The sequence below is a fragment of the Arachis ipaensis genome, chromosome B7 (assembly GCF_059453495.1).
Source record: "Arachis ipaensis isolate K30076 ecotype BB chromosome B7, ASM5945349v1, whole genome shotgun sequence".
NCBI lineage: Eukaryota > Viridiplantae > Streptophyta > Magnoliopsida > Fabales > Fabaceae > Arachis > Arachis ipaensis.
Genome location: NC_142442.1, coordinates 50,358,524 through 50,378,689, shown reverse-complemented (window position 1 = coordinate 50,378,689; position 20,166 = coordinate 50,358,524). Strand labels below are relative to the sequence as shown.

The 20,166-nt window shown below is 38.7% G+C and overlaps 1 protein-coding gene and 1 non-coding gene across 3 annotated transcripts; both read right to left on the bottom strand.

The window, feature by feature from the left end:
• Positions 1-1,412: 1,412 nt before the first annotated feature.
• Positions 1,413-7,916, bottom strand: TL29 (ascorbate peroxidase 4). 2 transcript variants are annotated; one of them, XR_015892115.1, is made up of 11 exons: positions 7,711-7,916; positions 7,412-7,525; positions 6,889-6,973; positions 6,758-6,792; positions 6,538-6,603; positions 6,386-6,426; positions 5,939-6,069; positions 5,657-5,763; positions 4,943-5,080; positions 1,871-4,124; positions 1,413-1,738 (listed from the first exon to the last, which is right to left on the bottom strand). XR_015892115.1 is itself a non-coding variant. In XM_016310871.3 (11 exons), exons 1-11 carry the CDS (start codon positions 7,810-7,812, stop codon positions 1,628-1,630), a joined length of 1,065 nt encoding a protein of 354 aa, XP_016166357.1. In that variant the 5' UTR covers positions 7,813-7,916; the 3' UTR covers positions 1,413-1,627. The 2 variants fall into 2 exon arrangements, 1 of the variants encoding a protein (XP_016166357.1); XM_016310871.3 differs by having other exon boundaries at positions 3,990-4,124.
• Positions 7,917-12,544: 4,628 nt separating this feature from the next.
• On the bottom strand, positions 12,545-12,652 carry LOC148551123 (small nucleolar RNA R71). The gene has a single exon (XR_015893881.1). It is a non-coding gene; the product is annotated as a small nucleolar RNA R71 (small nucleolar RNA).
• Between the last annotated feature and the right edge of the window lie 7,514 nt (positions 12,653-20,166).

Below are 20,166 nucleotides of genomic sequence, written 5' to 3'. Positions count from 1 at the left end.
TGAGGATTTCCTCTCTTATCGCATCCCGGAGTTGGATAGAAGGTTGAGAATTCCCTTTGATTCAATTCTGTATTAGTAATTCAATTTTTGGTTATGATTAAGATTATATTTGATTGAAATATGATTATAAAGAATTGTGGTCATGATTATGATCTAGGTAATGTTTGATTATGTTTGATGGAACTATGATTTGGATTGATGTGGTGAGGATGGTGGCTTTGTCCGCTCACAAATAGGCAAGTTGAGATTGAGGATTCTCTCTCTTACTGCGATAGACAAGTTGAAGTTGAGGATTTCCTATCTTGTTGCGGTGGGCAAGCGGGGTTGAGGATTTCCTCTCTTGTTACATCGAGGAATTGAATGGAGAAGGTTGAGGATTCTCTTTGATTCAATTTCTGGCTGTGGTATGAACGAGTTAGGTTGAGGATTCTCTATTGTTACGTCACAGTCTCTCTCTGATTGGAAGGTTGAGGATTCCCTTCGTGTTGAGAGATGATATTCGGGTTAGCTACCGGATGTGTCTGGTTTTGGCAATATAACCGACACGTGAGCTCACTGCTAGTAGGACAGGCATGCATCATACTGCATTTGTTTGCTATTGTTTAGGCGTGCTTAAGTGTTTTGATTTTTCTATTTGATAAATTCTGTCTAACTGTTAATAGTGGTACTTGGTGTAACTCTTCTCTGATTATGTTTGCCTTGTATTGTTTATGCCTGTGATTGATTCTGTTTTGAGACCGAGTGGTGATTTGTTTATATTTTGGGTTGGAGGTTGTGACTTGATTTTGTATTGGATCGGAGACCGTACTTGATTATGTTGAGATATTTTTTGAGTTTTCAAATTCTTATAATTAAAGAAGAGAACTTTGAATTTTGGATAATTAATTGTTGTCGTTTGAAAAGGTTCATAAAACGAATGATGATCTTTGCTTTTAAAATTCATTCTACTTTTTATTAGTATTCTCTTATGACAATTCTTAAACCCTCTACTGAAAATCTGCGAGGACGATGTTTTCAACCCCCTACAGACTTCTCTTCTCAAGACAGACGAGGAAGCTATGTGAAGTTTTGCTGATTTCATTGTGCTATTTTGTTTGGATATATTGGTCATAGTTTCTCCCCTCACTTTTATCATGATATTTTTGTAAGAGGGATAATATTTATATGAATTGTATGTATATAATATTTGTAAGTTACTTGTGTAAGAAATTTTGTATATATGTATATTCATGTTTGTCTAAAGTAAAAGAGAACTTTCGGTTTTTAAAAGAAAACAGCTATACAATTTCAAGTTAAAGGCTTCTATTTTATTGTTAACTATATAGAAATTATCATAATATCTTCGCGATCAAAATGACGCAGTCGAAAGTGTGACATTTTGATAGTAAAGATGTTACACATATGGCGCAAAATTCTAAGAGATTGGAATGAATGGAATTCTCTTCCATTCTTTGAAATTGATTTTTCTTCAACATTGCTTGGGGATAACGGTGTTCTCTCACTAAATGTACATCAATTAATAAGGTTTTGCATACAAAATACAAAATAAAGAGAATGATAAGTCAAAAATTGAAATTCAGGTTGTGTCTTTTGGGAGGAAGCAAAAAGATCACATGGCCCTACATTTCTACAATTTGAGTTTGGTAATGTCGATCTTTGGAGGAGCATATGTATATGCCTCGTAGTTGATTTGTTGGCCCAATGTACTCAATTTTGTGAAAGTGGTAATCAGATCAACCTGAAAAATTACAGGAAAAAAATTAAGTAGCAGGTAATTTTTCAAATTAAACAGCACCTTAGAAAGAATCCAAAAGATAAAAAGGAGTCAGGAATGCGTATTGAATTGTTGATCATAATTTGGTCACCATACCAATATGATTGTCACAACTCATAAAGGCTAATACTTCAATTAAGGATGGCAATATTCCTCATTGCGCCAAGTTCTCCGCGGGAAAGCTCTGAATGGGGCCTCCAAGATGGTGATTAATATCCGGGGAGGGGAGGGAAGGGGGCAAAGTTTCTTGAGGCAAGTTTGGTAATCCGAGCAGGGATTTCCACCCCGCTCTCCAAGATTTTTGAAATATATAAAATATCAGATCTATTAAACATCTAAATATTATTGCCATCCAAGTCCAACCAATCAGATTTAACATCAACAAAAATCACTCTCATTAAAAAAAGCATGATTATGCGCTCACACGTCATTCTTTCAACCAAGTCATTTACGTTCGCATGTAAGGTTTTACATTATCACCGTCTTCTTCTTTTTTGCGTTCCTCCTCCTTCGCATGTTTTTTCCTTATCGTCATTCTTTTGTTACTACTGTTGTTGTTGTTGTGTTTTTTTTTTTTTTCCTCCGCCTCTCTTTGGAGATTTTGTAGTATTATGTGTTTTTTCTTCTTTGTTTTATTTTTTTATTGGTTTTATTCCTCTCAAGAGAGTGAAATAACAAGAATTATAACAAAATGAAATAAGATGAAAAAGAAAAAAATAAAAAGGAAGAAGAAGCAATAAAAGGTGAGGAAGAAGAGTTTTGAATTGTGCAGAACAATGAGTCCAAATGCACCTTAATTCACTCAGAAATGAACCGAAATGATTGTGACACAAACTCAGTTCGAAAACATAATGCTCAGAAGTGTACCTTGTTGACATCCAGAATGAACCGACAACTAAATTTCGAATGAACCGAAATTACTTAATGATGACAATACACAAATTCGTTTCAAAACAAGTACAGACCAAGTGCACCTTATTTAAATCTAGAATGAAACGAAATTACTTAATGGTTGCGTTTGAAAACAAGCACACAAACAAAATTGAATGATCAGAAAGAGGTTTACAATAAGTTCTTTCAAAATTGACTATTTGTCCCTCTATTAGAGGTGTTCCCGAAATGTCTGCGATCGAGTAAATAGTTCTACGAATGAATGGATCGAATCGAATTGGAAAATGAAAAGATTTGTACAAGTTATTCAGAAGTGCACCTTATTTACATCCAGAATGAACCGAAAATTAAATTTTGAATGAACCGAAAATTACTTAATGATGACGATACACAAACAAACTCGTTTCAAAACAAGCACAGACCAAGTGCACCTTATTTAAATCCAGAACAAAACGAAATTACTTAATGGTTGCATTCAAAAGCAAGCACACAAACAAAATTAAATTATTAGAAGTGTACCTTATTTACATCCAAAATGAAGCGAAAATTAAATTTTGAATGAACCGAAATTATTTAATGATGATGATACCCAAACAAACTCGTTTCAAAACAAGCATAGACCAAGTCAATTTTGAACAAAAACACATCTAAATCAATTTTGGATTAAAAAAATATCATCAATATGATAAAAATTCGATGATAACGACAACAATAACGACGATAACAAAAGAGAAAAATAATAAAAAAAGAAGAAGAAGACGACAACGTAGCATTAGAGGGTGAAGAACAATGTGTGTGCGTGAATTTAAAGAAGAAGCACGAGGGGAGAAGAAAGCATGAAAAAGAAGTGCGTGAATCTAAAAGAGTTTGTTAAATCACTTGGATGTGAAGATTTATTGATAAAATATCTAATTTGTCCTTAAAGAATAATTCTTAATTTAGATATTTTGTATAGATATAAATCTAATTAAATTAATTGTATTAGTATATTGTATTTTAGGAGTAATAATATTTGAGAGACAATAAAAAATTAATCTAGATAATTTAAAATTATTTTATTTAGTATTCATTAATTGTCATTAGAATAATTATGTAATTTTAGATGTGACTAATGTTATATATATTTAAAATTATAGATGTTATGTTATATAAGATAATTTTACTGGAATTTTGTAGGGACGGTGGGGAGACGGGAAATGGTACCGCCGGGATTTTATTTGGCACCCCATCCCCCTGACATCCCTAACTTCGATAGGACAATTGAGACAATTCAGGTTATCTCTGTTGCATGTCTGCTGCTTTTATGCCACACAAATATACTTACCTCATAATCAGTCTGCGAGACTGTTTCGCGGCTCCGTTGGTATTTATCAACCCATGGAGCAACGTCTTTATCGGAGGCCAATTTGGCCTCTGTCGCAGCCTGATCAGGGCCTAAGAATGCAGAAAGAACAGCCAGCTGACCAAACAAGAAGAAATAGGTTAGTAACATCAACTTCCTTCATTGTTTTTCGTTTTTATCATAGTAAACTTTCATAATCTTCACATTCAAGTCCGATGAGTTAGGGGATATGATACAGAAGACCCCTTACTTTATAAGTATATAATAAATCTCCTATGAGTTATAAGTTATATAACACTAGATACACCTATATTTTATAATTTAAGTATGAGAAATCAAAGAGTATTGCCTGTGTATCACATAATTTCAGGGGAAGTCAACATAACCTATCCCTAAAAAAAACACACGCAGAAAAACAAAATCTATGGAGTATCTATAATTAAGTGGGAACAAGAGTATGGTGCAAGAAGTTTCAAATTGAAGGAATAACTAGCATATACCTTGACATTAGACTAGTGCAAGCAGGTACTAAAAGAAAGGTAGAAGGGAACTGTTACTTTTGTTGGCATATAAACATTTCTATGGCAGTGGAATGGTTAAAGTTTTACATGGTTTGAGTTCATAATAGACGGAAAACATGATGCAGGTTTCAAAAGCATAAGCATGAAATAGTAAGATAGCATCATAAATAAACTAGGCTTCTATCCAGAAAACTGAAAGCGCATGGAAAAAAAGAAACAAACAGTATACATAAAACTGTGCGCGAAAACATTCTTTTCATCATGATCATGCCATCCTCTAGAGGGAAAAAGTTCATGTGAGGCAAACATAAATTTTGCAACATACAAACCTATGTCACTATATCATTTCTATCCATGCATCCCATCTTTAGCATGTTTTCCTGCAATATTTCAGTAATCAAATATGTGAAATACCTGGCGAGGACCAAGGCCTACAGCAGAAAACTTGTCTTTCATTTCCTGAACACTTGCTTTCTCCCATAAGGGAACTCTCCCCTCTGGATCCGGCTCTTGAGCATCTTCCCTACCAAATTGCTTGTCGAACAGTCCCCACTGGGATCAAAAAAATAAAAAATATGCATTATTTGATCAAAGTATGAACATGTAATGGAACTCTATTAAAGTAAACAGAAGCAACAAAACAGCCAACAGAACGAGAGCACCGAGAGTGCTCACCACAGCCTAGATCCCAATCCTTTCTTGAAACTGAAAAAATGACAAGAGTGTATTCCTATAACGGTAACTCAATTCTTGTTATTTACAGCTGCAACCCCCCTATTTTCTCTTTTTTCTTTGTACATTTCGTCCTATAAACTTTTTTAAATCCCTTAATTGGCCTTCCTAGACTTGCAAAAGCATAATAGGCCAAACTGAGAGTATTTAACAGCACGGCTCACAGAGCAAGAGGATGGGATAGTTGCAAACAAGAGCCCAAAGACTAGTTCTTTCTTAGTTTCTTTACTTAATTTCATGCATATATAGGAGACAACTTGGAGTAAAATGCACTCATAGTTACACCTCAATCCCTTCAATTCCTCTAAAATCATATTCTCGAACATACTCTTAGCAATGTGTGATGAAGATATTGATGGACATCAAAAAATATTTGTAATATCTCAAAAGCCATACCTGCCCATTTGATCCATATGCAGTGTACAGTAAATTCCCTTTCTCCTCATTTCCACCACATTTTCGAATCGCAGCAGCTATAAATGTAGACTTAACAGCACTTTGTGCTACAAAAGAAAAATAGTGACATTGAGTTGGGGGAATTCAAATATATCTAAGCAAGCTCTATGCAACTTAATTTCAAATGAATTTATAGGAATGATCAATAGGTATAGGTGTAACATGTATGGTACATAACTATTAACTGTTACTGTTCAACTTTGTGGTAAAAGAAAGTATAACCTGCATAGTGGATTAGATCTGCATATGATATGGGTCCAGCTTTTGAATATGAATCTATCTCCTTTTTTGCTTCCTCTATTAAACTCAAGGCACCAGATAGTCTCCTATTTTCAGGTCTACTTATTTCTGAGCTTCAGGAAGATGAGAAAAAGGATAGAAAATTATAGTTATCAAATTGAAGTTTCAAAATGAATTCATTTCTGAAGATTGAAGAACCAACTGCATAACCAGAAAATCTAAGATATAGTAAACATAAACATAAAAATGTAGAAATTTTCGATGTAGAACTAACTCCATCTCAATGCACCTTATTTATCTGATACCTTTTTGTAGAGAATATGAAGTATCTACTTTGGTAATATTTAACATCACTGTGCTTAAAGAACTAAGCTTCATCAGTTATAGGGAACAGTTCCATGAATGCTAATTCCAAAGAAAAAGAAGTACCTGAATCGTATAGAGCCATTCGGGCCACCCGATTTTGTTGCCTACAAACTTAAGCAGACACCAATCAGCACTTATCGTAACTGATGGAAGACAACTATCTCTATGTGTGAGTGATTGTGTATACGATTTATTCTTTTGTTTTTTTCTTTCACCTTATCATAGGTCACAGCATCATTTAAAGCCAGTGTTAGCAAGGATGGAACTAGATCAGGATTTCCCTGAAAAATAACCAAATGTCGAATTAAGTTGAATCCACCACGGAATTCTATTTTCTAGTTAAACTATAAACTCGTAAGGAGTATGACATTTGTAAATTCTAAATGAAGACAGGTTTTACAGTTATAAGATGTAAGTCAGCACAACATAATATACCTTTATGGCTGTAAAAAGAGTTCCCTTAATCTTCGCTGCAAGAATAGAATGTTAGAAACTAAACAAGGAAAAAACAGTTGGCCTTTGACAGATTAACAATGGCATGAAAATGTAGACCTGGAGGACCTTACACTGGAATTCAGAACGCTGTCTGCGCTGTATCAAATCAGCGGCATTAGCAGTTCCAACAAGGGATCCAGAGCTTCCTATCAATTCCTACAACAGATACAACTCATTATCACATTAATCTAACGCAGTAAGTGTATATGTTAGTTAATATTAGAGTAAATATTTATATTCATCACTCGTAGTCTGTACACAATGTCAATATATATGCAGAGCCATTTGATTCCATGTGGGTACAAGATGCTGTTTATACAGGTATTAGGACTAATTTGATAGGGAAAAGAGAAAAAAAAAATGAAAACAAAACAAAACAAAACAAAAACGAAAGAAAAGAAAAATGCAAAAAAAAAAAAAAAAAAAAAACTAATGTTATTATTATTTTTTTAAAGGTTACTTTAAAACGCTTGGGAGAAAATGAAAAAAACTTAAAGGACAACGTTGATTATCCAAACGATACTTTACCCAAATAAAAATTAGAAATAATGGACTAATTTAACTTCTCTGAATTTTTGTATGAATAGAACTTACCAAGCCAATAGTCATCCCAAGGGATTTAAGAATGTCTCTTCTTTTCAAACTGAAATGTCCTTCGTCAATAACATGATAACTGGCTTTGATTTTATTATAACCACAAATTGTTACCTAACATGAGCACATTGAACAACGGGTATGATGATAAGTAAGAGCTAATAAAATAAATATGTTGTGTTACAAACAATGCAACAACATCACAGCATTGTTCAAATTGGCAAACAAGAATTGCAGGCACATTGTGTAGAATGTAGAAAAAAATAAAAGAATGAAGTATATTGAAGAGCAAAACTTACTAAACGAGGGTGGTGTCTGATGGTGGTGGTGGTGGTAGTAGGTGGTGAATCATGAGCAAGTGGAAGAAGAGAAGGAAGAGTTGAAAGGAAAGAGACACCCATTCTTGCAACTAAGTTTCAACTAACGACAGAGAGAGAGAGGGGGGGACTGAGAGAGAGAGTGTTATGTGGAGTGTGCCAAATGCCAAGTCATCGGATAATTGCATTATCCAGAGAAATCTTTTGCTATTTGCCTATTGGGTTCTCTTAATCTGACCCAATCCTAATCCTTCACCGTTCTATCCGACCCGCTTCTCAAATTTTTTTTTTTTTCATTTTGATCGATGCTTCTCTCATTTTTTTTATTTTGTCTTTAACGTCTTCTTTAAAACCAAAAAAAATGACCCAACCAACTACCACTTTTTCTTAGTCTTACAAACAAGAACTTTTACCTAAAAAACACAAAATAAAATAAAATAAAACTACCACTTTTTCACTTCTTCGAGCCATAACATTATGTAAAATTAGAAGTTCACATGACTCGGTTTGATCCGACGATCCGGTTCGGATCCGAATACTTTGGGGCTAATTTAGTTGGATTTTACCGTATTTAGAATTGAGTAAGGGTATCAAAAATAGACCCGGTCATTATTTAAGTAGTATGATTATTTAAGGGAATCAAAAATAGACCGAAAAGTAGTGTGATTTCACCGGTCTAAAACTGGGTAAGGGTCTCAAAAATAGCTTCTCCTCTCTTCGATCCCGATGCACCGTATGATTTTCCACTGTCATGGTTACATCCCAATTCTATTCACCATCCTTTTGATCACATGTATGGAGGTCCCGTTCCAGCACATTAGGATAGACAGGTAGTGCCTGAGCCTGACTTTGTCGTCGATGACTACATTCCTGAATCTCCTCGAGTGGGATTGGATATGTTGATAGAGTCGCATTCTGCTTGCTCCTTTGACCCTTTCATCATAGAGCCGATCGGAACTTTCGCCACGGTGTTTGGTCTGCCCTCAACAGTTGAGCATATTTCTCCTAGTAGTATAGTTTTCGCAGGCGACAGCAGTGATAGTAGTCCCCAAAGTACACCAGAGGTCATCGTTATTTCTGACGACGAGGACGTTGAGGAGATTGAGATTGTGGTTCTAACTTCTGAGGCCGATGATGATCCCGAGATGGATACAGAGATCGTGGACTTCTAACAGCGATTAGGTAGCGACATCAGCATCTTCTTTTGGCAGCACTCCCGTTTAGTGTTTCTTTTGTTTTAGATTCTCACTTTTATTTTTCGAGAGATCAGGTTAGAAAACTAGACTAGTCTGGACGTCAGATTAGGGGCTTCCTATATGGGCCAGATCCCAGAGATGTTTTGAGTTGTATATACGTACATGTTGAATTTGGAAAACTAACCTAAGTGATGAACAAACATTATTATTACCAATTGTTTGTTTAATGTATTTGGTTTAGTGTGCAAGCAAATATATAAAACACTTGGCCCAAAAATGAAAATCATCAAGACCACAATCTTTGGTCCAATTAGAACCAAGCCAAGCTCTATCACATGTCCATAAACCGAATATGAGGAAATAAGATAATGAGTCCAAAATCCTTCAAGCCTCATATGGGTTACCTACTCCCACTTTTAGATACTTGAACCCCAAATTTATTCCAATTAATTTCCTTGAAACTTCCTCCGATAGCCAAAAGTCTTCTCTTCTCTCTCCTCTCTCTTTTCACTTTGGTCACGTCACTTAGCAAGAAAGAAAGAAAGAAAAGAAAAGTGCAGAAGCTATGGAGTATTGCAGGACAAAAAGCTTGTTGCCAAAACTAAGCAAGAAGAATGGGCTACAATCGAGTAATAAGTTGCATTCGGTCAAAGCTCATCAAAAAGCATCTTCTCTCATTTGTGCTACACCAAGAAACCAAGAAGAAATCAACAAAGTCTCAAACACAAATCAAGCAACAATGGAAAAATCAAAGTCAAAACTGAAAAACAGAAGATCAACGCTCAAAAATAAAACCTGGAGCCAAAGCAAAGCTCCACGGTCAAGATTGAAAAATCTTGAAGAAAAAGGATGAGAGAGAATGGGTGTGTTGCATGCAACAGATTCGGTTTTTCTCTCACCTCTATGATGAAGCCGCTGCAAGACTCTAATGATGGAGAAGAAGACAGTGTTAGGGTTGAACTTGATTCAACCATAGAAGCTTCACTCTTCTATAATAAGGGTGAATGACCAAGTGTTGAAGGGAAAGAAAGTAAGTAAAAAGCACAGAATTCAATTCTCATAGCTACCCAAGTTGATTGAGTTCTTCTCCTTCATGTTGTTCATTTAGTATTTCCTTTTTCTCAGTTTAGTTTGTCTGAGTCTCATTGAAAAAGATTAACACAGTGAGGTTTGTAAGAAAAAGCCAATGAGAGGTAAAAGGCAGTGAGATAAACTATGAAAAAAAGCCATAAGATGTCTCAGAGGTAGGGATTCCCTGGTAAGTTGGGTTAGCACTTTGCTGTTGAAAACTAGATTGAGGTCTAGTCAAGTTCAGATTAGGTTAGAATATGGATTTGTCCCAGATAAGATTGGGTAGATCCTAGGAAAAACATTGGTGTATGTAATGTGTTGAAAAGTGATAATCCACTATTTTATGGTTTATCTTGTGCTCAATTGAGTGGTTTTTATCAAGTCTTTGCATACTTATTCATAAAAATTGCATGGTTTTACAATTCCTTCCTAGTTTTATCCTATGGTTAAAAACTTGCTTCCTAAACCTTAAATTTGTACATTTTAATTCCCCTTTATACCATTCAATGCCGTGATCTGTGTGCTCAGTGTTTTCAGGCTTTATAGGGCAGGAATGACTTAAAGGATGGAGAGGAAGCTTGCAGAAATGGAAGGAGCACAAGAAATAAAGGAGCCAACCAACGAGCATCGACGCGCACGCATGGCTCACGCGTGCGCGTGATATGGAGATTTTTACAGCGACGCGTGCGCGTACCTGACGCGTACGCGTGGATTGGAGTTCTGCAAGACGACGCGTGTGCGTGCCTGACGCGTACGCGTGATACGCGAAGATGACCAGTGACTCACGCGTGACATGCGCAATCTGCAGAAGTTGCAGAAAATGCTGGGGGCGATTTTGAGCCGAGTTTGGACCCAGTTTCCAGCCCAGAAACACAGACTAGAGCCAGGGGACAGTAGAGACTCAACATACATACACATTCTCATTAGTTTATTTTGAGATTTTTAGATTGGAATCTCAGAGAGAAATTACTCTTCCTCTAGGTTTTCTACACATTTATAGTTTTTCTAATTTTATGCTTTTGCTTTGGATATTGAGAAGAGTCATTACCTCCGTTGAAGTTACTATTCTAGTTTGTTTTCTTATTCCCTTACTCTTCCATATCCTTGATCTTTGCTCAGAGTTACAATTGGATTGTTTTTAGAATTTATTAATGCAAGGGATTACTCTTACTTTTAATTAATTTCCAGTTATTGTTTATCATGTCTTTCTTTTATTCCCTTTTTAATTCTGTGCAAGTAATTTTCATGTCAATAGAGTAGACTCCCAACTTGACTTGGGGGTTGATTAAATGGAGACCCTAGAGTTGAAATGCTCAAGTGATTAGTTAAATTAAAATTTGTTGGCTAATTCTCTATTTACTAACGCTAGTCCTTCCCAAGGGAGAGGATTAGGATTTGCGAATAAGAGTTAGCTCAATCACTTGACTTTCCTTTATTTAGTAAGGGTTAACTAAGTGAAAACAACAACCTCTTGATACTACACTTGAGAGAATTCCAACAAGGACAGAACTTCCAATTAATCATTCCCCGAGTCAAGACTTTTTATTTGATTATACAAATCTCTTTTAATTTACATTGCTTTGATTTGTGATTATTTATTTTTCCGTTCTCCAACTCTCAAAAATTCTCGAAAAACTCCTGATTAATAAGATAGCACGCTTTTCTCAACTCGTTGGGAGGCGACTTGGGATTCATACTCCCAGTATTTTTATTCTAATTTTGTGACAACCTTTCTAAATTGATAAGCGGATTTTTGCTGGTTAAGAAACTATACTCGCAACGTATTTCTTATATTAATTTCTTAATTGGCTGATTTTCGCCCGCATCAATTTTTGGCGCCGTTGCCGGGGAGTTGCAATAGTGTGCTAAATTATTAGTTAGTGTAAATATTTTTAATTGTATTTGTTTGCATATTTTATTTTATTTTTTTACCATGAGCTGTATGTTTCTTTCGTTGAATGACGCGTTCACTACCTGATCCAAGCTTAGCCGCATTTGATCCTGAAATTAAAAGAACTATTTCACATATTAGGCGAGCTCGACGTAGGTTAGCCTCTGAGGGTGGTGAAGTGGTTATTATCAATTCACTAGTCTCATCTGAGGGCGAATCTGAAGCGTCGTCTATAGAAGAAACAATCTCCTTTTCTAATAATTCGGTTGATTTAGGTGCAGGTAATATGGCGGAGCCCAGGAGGATTACTCTCCAGGAAGCTGGAGTTCCAGACTTTACTATGCAACCATATCAAGTACGTCACCCAAATCTGGCCGCAGATTTTGAACTGAAGACTGCGCTAATTAACTTAATACCTAAGTTTCATGGCTTATCGGCTCAGGAGCCTATCAAGCACCTCAAAGATTTTCAGACAGCCTATTCTACTGTTAGGCGTCACGGTACAGATGAAACTTCTATCCTGTTAACCGCCTTTCCATTTTCTCTTGAGGGAAAGGCGAGGGAGTGGTACTACTCCCAACCTGAAGCAATTGTTACCAACTGGGATACGCTCAGGAGAGAATTCTTGGAAAAATACTTTCCAGCTGAAGTTACAGATAGACTGAGAAAAGAGATCTCCTGTATTATTCAAGGCGAATCAGAGATTCTTTATGAGTATTGAGAGCGCTTCAAGAATCTTCTGGACGCATGCCCCCATCACATGATTGACAAGTTGGCATTGATCAGCTACTTCACTCAAGGCATGAAGCCTTGGGATAAGACTACATTGGATGGTGCAAGTAATAGTTCTCTGAAAAAGTACAAGACCGCAGATGAAGCGTGGCAACTGATCAGCGACCTAGCTGAGTCCACTCGGAATCACAGGCACAGGAACAACCACCCCAAGGCTGTTACAGAGGTTTCCTCTAGTAGTGAGACTACTGCCTTCACACATGCCATATGTGAGATGACCAACCTACTGAAGCAGATACAGCTAAATCAACAACAATCTTAGCCTCCCTCACCACAACAAAGTCAACAGTTGGTTCCTCAAAGAGTATGTGGAATACGTGCTGATTACACTCATTACACTGATGAGTGTCCGCAGCTCCAACAAGAAGACAACACCTTGGCAGCTACTCATAATTTCTATGACCGCCCGAATCAAGGATACAATCAACAAGGCGGCAATTACAACCAAGGTGGAAACCACAATCAAGGTTGGTAAGACAACTCCAACCAGATGTGGAGAGATAATTCCAACCAGGGATGGAGAGATAATTCCAACCAAGGATGGAGGGACAACTACAATAGAGGAGGTAGAGACAACAATGGAAATCAGAGGGAGAACAACAACAACAGATAGCATAACCAAAACCAGCCTTACAGAGCACCTCACCAAAGGCAGTCCCAAGCGCCTCAGAACAACCAACAGCAGGTCCCCCAAATCACTTACCCATCTTCCTCTCCCAATGACGAGTTGCTTCACTCTCTTGCACAAAGACAAACGACCATTGAAAACACACTTACTGGTCTGACTTCTGCTATAGAAGCTCTCGTCTCTTAGATGGGATCGCCGAATACCTCCAACACTCAACCTTCAAGCTCCAGTACAATTCCTTCTCAACCTATACGCAACCCCAAAGGTGGCATCAATGCCATCACTTTGAGGTCCGGAACCACACTGCAAGAGAGGAATCATGAGGAGCCAAGCTCAAAGGAAAACATTCAAGTTGAAAATGTTGTGGAGGTAGAGGATGATGAAGAAGAGGATGTAGTACAAGACTTGGTTGAAGAAGAAGCAGCTCAATCAAGGAATGGAGCACCAAGGGACGCAGAAGCTGCAAGTGGCGCCATTCCTATCTCATTTCCACACCTTGCTAGGAAGTCCAGAAAGCAGATGGAACTAGACCCTAAAATGGTAGAAATATTCAAAAAGGTTGAGGTAACCATTCTACTTTTGGATGCCATTCAGCAGGTACCTAAATATGCTAAGTTTCTAAAGGATTTGTGCATGCATAAAGATAAATTATAGAATTTAGAAACTATTCCTCTAGGTAGTTCCATTTCTGCTTTAGTGGGTGATATACCTGAAAAATGTAGTGACCCAAGTCCATGCATGGTTACTATTACTATAGATGGTGTGAAATTTTCTGACTGTATGTGTGATTTAGGAGCGTGTGTTAGTATAATGCCATTGTCTGTATATGATGCTTTGAGGCTTCCTCCCTTAAAAAGGTCGGCAGCTCATTTTGTTTTAGCAGATAAAAGCATTATCTCTGTGGTTGGAATTGCTGAGGACGTGCTGGTGAGCATTAAGGGTCTCACATTTCCTATTGACTTTTATATTTTGGAGATGCCCCCTAATGACTTAGGAAGACCATCATCCATCCTGCTTGGAAGGCCTTTCCTGAAGACTTCAAAGTTCAAGATGGATGCCTTCTCAGGAACTTACTCTTTTGAGATAGATGGCATAGCAGTGAGCTTCAATCTGGATGAAGCTATGAAGCATCCTCCTGAAGATCATTCCATCTTCCAGTGCGACATCATTGATGAGGCGGTAGCTGCAGTTCACCAGGAGAAAGTAGAAGAGAGGCACATGGAGCAAGATGCAAGTGTGGGGACACCCCCTGGACAAGATGAAGACACGTTACAACCATCGCTGGCTCCAGATGATTAAGTGCCTAGCCATGAGAAGAAATTGGAATTAAAGCCCTTTCCACCCCACCTCAAGTATACTTACCTTGAGGATCATCAGAAGCTCCCAGTTATCATTGCAAGGGAACTCACTTCCCAATAGGAGGAACAGCTGCTCAGTGTGCTGAGAAGACACAAGAAAGCAATTGGGTGGAGCTTGGCAGATATAGTAGGCATCAGCTCTCAAGTTTGTGAGCATAGGATATTTTTAGAAGAGGGAGCAAGACATGTCCGTCAACCTCAAAGGAGACTGAACCCCACCATCTTAGAAGTTGTTAATAAAGAAGTGACGACCAGACTACTTGAAGCAGATATCATCTACCCCATCTCAGATAGTGAATGGGTCAGTCCAGTACAAGTGGTGCCCAAGAAGTCTGGAGTCCCAACAGTAAAGAATGAGCATGGAGAGCTCCTGACAACTAGAGTGCAGAATTCATGGAGAGTTTGCATTGAATACAGGCGTCTTAACCAAGCTACTCGCAAGGATCATTACCCATTGCCATTTATTGATCAGATGCTTGACCGCCTGTCAGGTAAATCACATTACTGATTTTTAGATGGTTATACAGGCTATTTTCAGATTCATATAGCTCCTGAAGATCAGGGAAAGACTACTTTTACATATCCCTTTGGAAGGTATGCATACAAAAGGATGCTTTTGGCTTATGTAATGCACCGGCTACTTTCCAAAGATGCATGATGAGTATCTTCTCAGATCTTATTGAGAACTGTATGGAAGTTTTCATGGATGATTTTAGCGTATATGGTGATTCATTTGGCCTTTGCTTGGATAGTTTAGCTAGAGTATTAGACAGGTGTGTTAGTTCAAACTTTGTTCTAAATTTTGAAAAATGTCACTTTTTGGTAAAACAAGGTATTGTACTAGGACACATTGTTTCTAATACTGGTATTTCTGTAGATCCAACAAAGGTAGATGTCATTTCTAGTTTATCTTACCCCTCCTCCGTGGGGGAAGTCCGTTCGTTCCTTAGCCATGCAGGTTTCTACAGGAGATTTATCAAGGACTTCAGTAAGGTAGCATTGCCTTTATCCAGACTGCTGCAAAAAGATGTTGAGTTCAAGCTAAATAAGGACTAAATGAATGCATTTGATCAACTGAAGATCGCCTTAACTCAAGCTCCGATTGTGAGAGGACCAGACTAGAGCCAGCCATTTGAGATTATGTGTGATGCCTCCAACCATGCAGTAGGAGCGGCGCTGGCTCAGCGCAAAGGTAAGGATCCTTTCGTCATTGCTTATGCTTCTAAGACCCTAGACGCTGCTCAGTCTAATTACACTACCACTGAAAAAGAGCTTCTGGCTATTGTTTTCGCTCTGGATAAATTTCGAGCCTATTTACTTGGTATTAAGGTGGTAGTATACTCTGACCATACAGCTCTAAAATATTTATTAGCTAAAAAGGAGTCCAAACCAAGGTTAATATGTTGGATACTGTTGCTGCAAGAATTTGATTTAGCAATTAAGGATAGGAGTGGTTCCCAGAATTTAGTGGCAGACCACTTGAGTCACTTTGAGCACATCAAGGATGACTTCACTCCTATCAATGATGTTTTTCCATTTGATAGCTTGCATGCAGTATATAAAGTAGTTCCTTGGTATGCACCTGTAGCTAATTATCTAGTTAGCCATACTTTCCCTCCCAATTTTACTAAGCATCAAAGAGACAAGCTGAAAAGCGAGTCCAAATATTATATATGTGATGACCCATATTTATGGAGGTATGGTGCTGACCAAATAATTAGAAGGTGTGTGTCCCAATCAGAATTCCAGTCCATTTTAGAGGCCTGCCACTCTTCTGAGAGTGGAGGACATTTTGGCCATCAAAGAATAGCTAGAAAAATTTTAGACTGTGGATTCTGGTGGCCCACTCTTTTTAAGAATACTGCTACTTTTTGTAAATCTTGTCCCCCATGCCAAAGGTTTGGTAATATATCTAAGAAGGATGAGATGCCCCAACAGATTATGCTATTTTGTGAAATTTTTTATGTTTGGGGCATTGACTTCATGGGTCCATTCCCAAACTCTAGTGGTTACTTATATATACTGTTAGCTGTAGATTATGTTTCTAAATGGGTGGAAGCAATTTCTACCTGCACTGATGATGCTAACACTGTTGTCTCTTTTGTTAGAAACCATATTATCTGTCGCTTTGGATCACCACGAGCAATTGTGAGTGATCAAGGCACTCACTTTTGTAACAGGAGACTAGCAGGTTTACTAAAGAAGCATGGGATTGTTCACAAAGTGGCAACAGCTTACCATCCTCAGACTAATAGGCAAGCAGATGTATCTAACAGAGAAATAAAGCACATTCTAGAGAAGATAGTAAAGCCTCATAGGAAGGACTGGAGCACCAGACTTCTTGATGCGCTCTGGGCATATCGGACAGCGTACAAGACACCCATTGGGATGAGTCCCTTCCGCTTAGTGTACGGAAAGGCTTGCCACCTCTCAGTGGAGGTGGAACACAAGGCTTTCTGGGCTGTGAGTGAGTGCAACATGGGATTTGAGAAAGCTGGCGCTGAAAGGAAGCTGAAACTAGCAGAACTGGAGACCCTTCGACTCGAAGCTAATGACAACTCCAGATTATACAAAGAGAAGGTGAAGGCTGTGCATGACAAGCATATCAAAAGAAGAGAGTTCAGACATAGAGATCTGGTTCTCCTTTACAACTCCAGGCTGAGACTCATGCCAGGAAAGCTGAGATCCAGATGGGAAGGTCCCTACAGAGTGGAGAAAGCAGAGCCATATGGAGTCTTCCACTTGAGTCATCTTTCAAGTTCCAATTTCATCAAGGTCAATGGACATCGCTTAAAGCTTTATCAAGGTGAGAAGATGAAGGAACACAAAGAGCTAGAGGTCTTCCTCTTGGAGGACCCACCAACAGAAGCAGAATGAGCCTGAAGACCGTCTAACTTAAGGACGTAAAAGCAAAGTGCTAGGTGGGAGACAACCCACCATGGTATGATCGTTCTTTTCTCTCTTCTTGGTTTCATTTAGTGACTCTTCTCATGATTTCTGCATATAGTCTACATTTACATCTGTATATTGCATAAAGAAAAAAAAAGTGGCAGAAAGTTGCGTGAGAGCAATGCAGAAAGTGTGCCAATCGCACAAGCATCACCACGCGCACGCGTCCCTCACGCGTGCGCGTCATTTGAATATTTGGCACCTCACGCGTACGCATCAATAACACGCATGCGTGACCTAGGAAAATTGACGTAAAAAGGTGTTAGGCCGAAAGTTGTGATGGCCTAGTGCTGGAACTGTGCCCAAGGCACTAAGTCACTCACGCGTACGCGTCCCTGACGCGTGCGCGTCATTTTCAAATTATGAACACTCACGCGTACGCGTCAATGACGCGCACGCGTCGTATGCCATTTTGGCACACACCCCAAAACGAACAGAGAGTTGTGCGTGTGCAAGGCTGCCTTCGCGCAAGTAGCACAAACACGGTCACGCGTACGCGTGACCGACGGCTACGCGTCGCCTCCCCCATTTGCGCGATCCACGCGTACGCGTGGAGTTCGCATGCGCGTCACTCGCGCAACACCACCAGATTTGCCACTTTTCTTATCTTTTCTTTTCCAATCCTAATTTCTTCCTTCTTTTTTCTTTCTTTCTCTTCTTTCTTCTTTATTCTCGTTTCTTTTTCTCCTTCTTCTTTCTTTACTCTTTTCTTCTTCTTCCCCCTTCCATCATATTTTTTTCACCTCACATTCTCCATTACCTCTCTTTATCACCTTCTTCTCAAGGTTCTTTCTTTCTATTTTCTTTCTTCTCTTCTTATTATTTATTTATTTTTTTGCATTATTTTACTTGGTGTTAGAAATCTAATTGGGTGATTGTTTTCTTCTATAATTGCTTGTGGATTATTAAGGAGTTGTTTGACAATTATCACTAATTATTTTTGGGTTGCTTGCATATTCAAATTTAATACTTTCACTAACATATTTACCATGCATACTAAGTGTTTGTGAAAAAGCCCGTATGGCATTGTGCATTTATAATTATTCTATCCTTCTACTCCAATGCCTGTTTTTCACAAAATCCTTTTAATATTTTATTAATTGAATATAATTGTCAATACAAATGTGATTGTTAGTTTGTTACGAGTGATAATACATTTTAGCTATTGATGCTTGATCTATGCTACTCATGCCTTTGCCGGCATGCTAATAAACATCTTGTATCTACTTGCCATAATATGCACTTGCTATATTTTCGTTGATGAACTGATCACATGTAGTCACGCCCATGTATTAATGACATCCTTCTTTACCTTGGCATTGATTATCACTTGTACTGTCCTCCGCCTTACTTTAACCCTTGGCTTTACATGTTACCTTCCTTTTCCCTTTTCAGGATGGCCACCAAGAAGGGTAAAGAGAAAGCTGCTCCCAAACCACCGACAAGGAGAGGAACAAAAAGAGCGCTAGCTGTGGAACCATCTTCAACATCAGTCAAACCGACAACAAAGCGGGTCAAGAGGATCATCAAGGTTGATGAAACCGAGAAAGCTTTTCCAGCAAGGGACACTGCGCGGTTCACTAACCGCTACTGTGAGCAAAAGTTCCCCATCCTGGCTGAATAGAACTACAACAATGAGCACCTACTCATCCTCCCTACCCACATTGTTGATTTTGTAGAGCCCCGCATTCAGCGCAGACAATGGAGATTCTTACGGAGACAGCCACGGCAGGTCAACCTCTCATGGGTAGTTGAATTCTACTCCAATTTTCACATGCCAGCCCTGCAATCTGTCTATGTCCGTCAAAAGCAAGTCCCTATATCCGAAGGGGTCATTCAGTGAGCTTTAGATCTTCCCCCTGCTCCAGAAGGGTTGGACGCATACCAAGAAGCCTCTGTCAAGCGCCAGACATACAAATTTGACTGGGACGATGTCCTCAGAGTTATCGCACAACCTGGCAGCAGATGGATCTATGGATACCATCGATCCCGACCTAAGGGCATATTGGCTTCAGCACTTACCTTGGAGGCTCGGGTGTGGGCACAGATTATGTCCCACTACATCTTTTCGAGCACTCACGAGTCCTCCTTCACTGCAGATATGGCTGTTCTCCTTTGGTGTATCCTTACAGACCAGCCTCTCAACTTACCAAGACACCTCCGGCATGCCATGGGACACGTACAGATTGCGGGCAACCTACCCTTTTTCGCCTTGGTTTCAGATCTAGTCTCGGCAGCCGGAGTCTCCTACAAAGCTGGGGACACCAAGACCATAATCCCGCGGGATGATCAGATTGTCCCCAACGGGAAGTTAATCAGACCTGCAGCAGCCACTACCAGCCGGACCACAGACCCAGCCGAAGATATTCCTTCTCCTTCCACATCACAAGCACCTTCAATAAATCAGTTGCTCCTACAGATACTTCAGAGATTGGACCGGCTTGACCGACAAGCAAAGCAAAGAGAGCGCCATAACAAGCGCCGATTTACATACCTCAAGGAGCTGATTGTTGGCAACCACCCACCTGAAGAGGAACCAGACACTCCGGACTC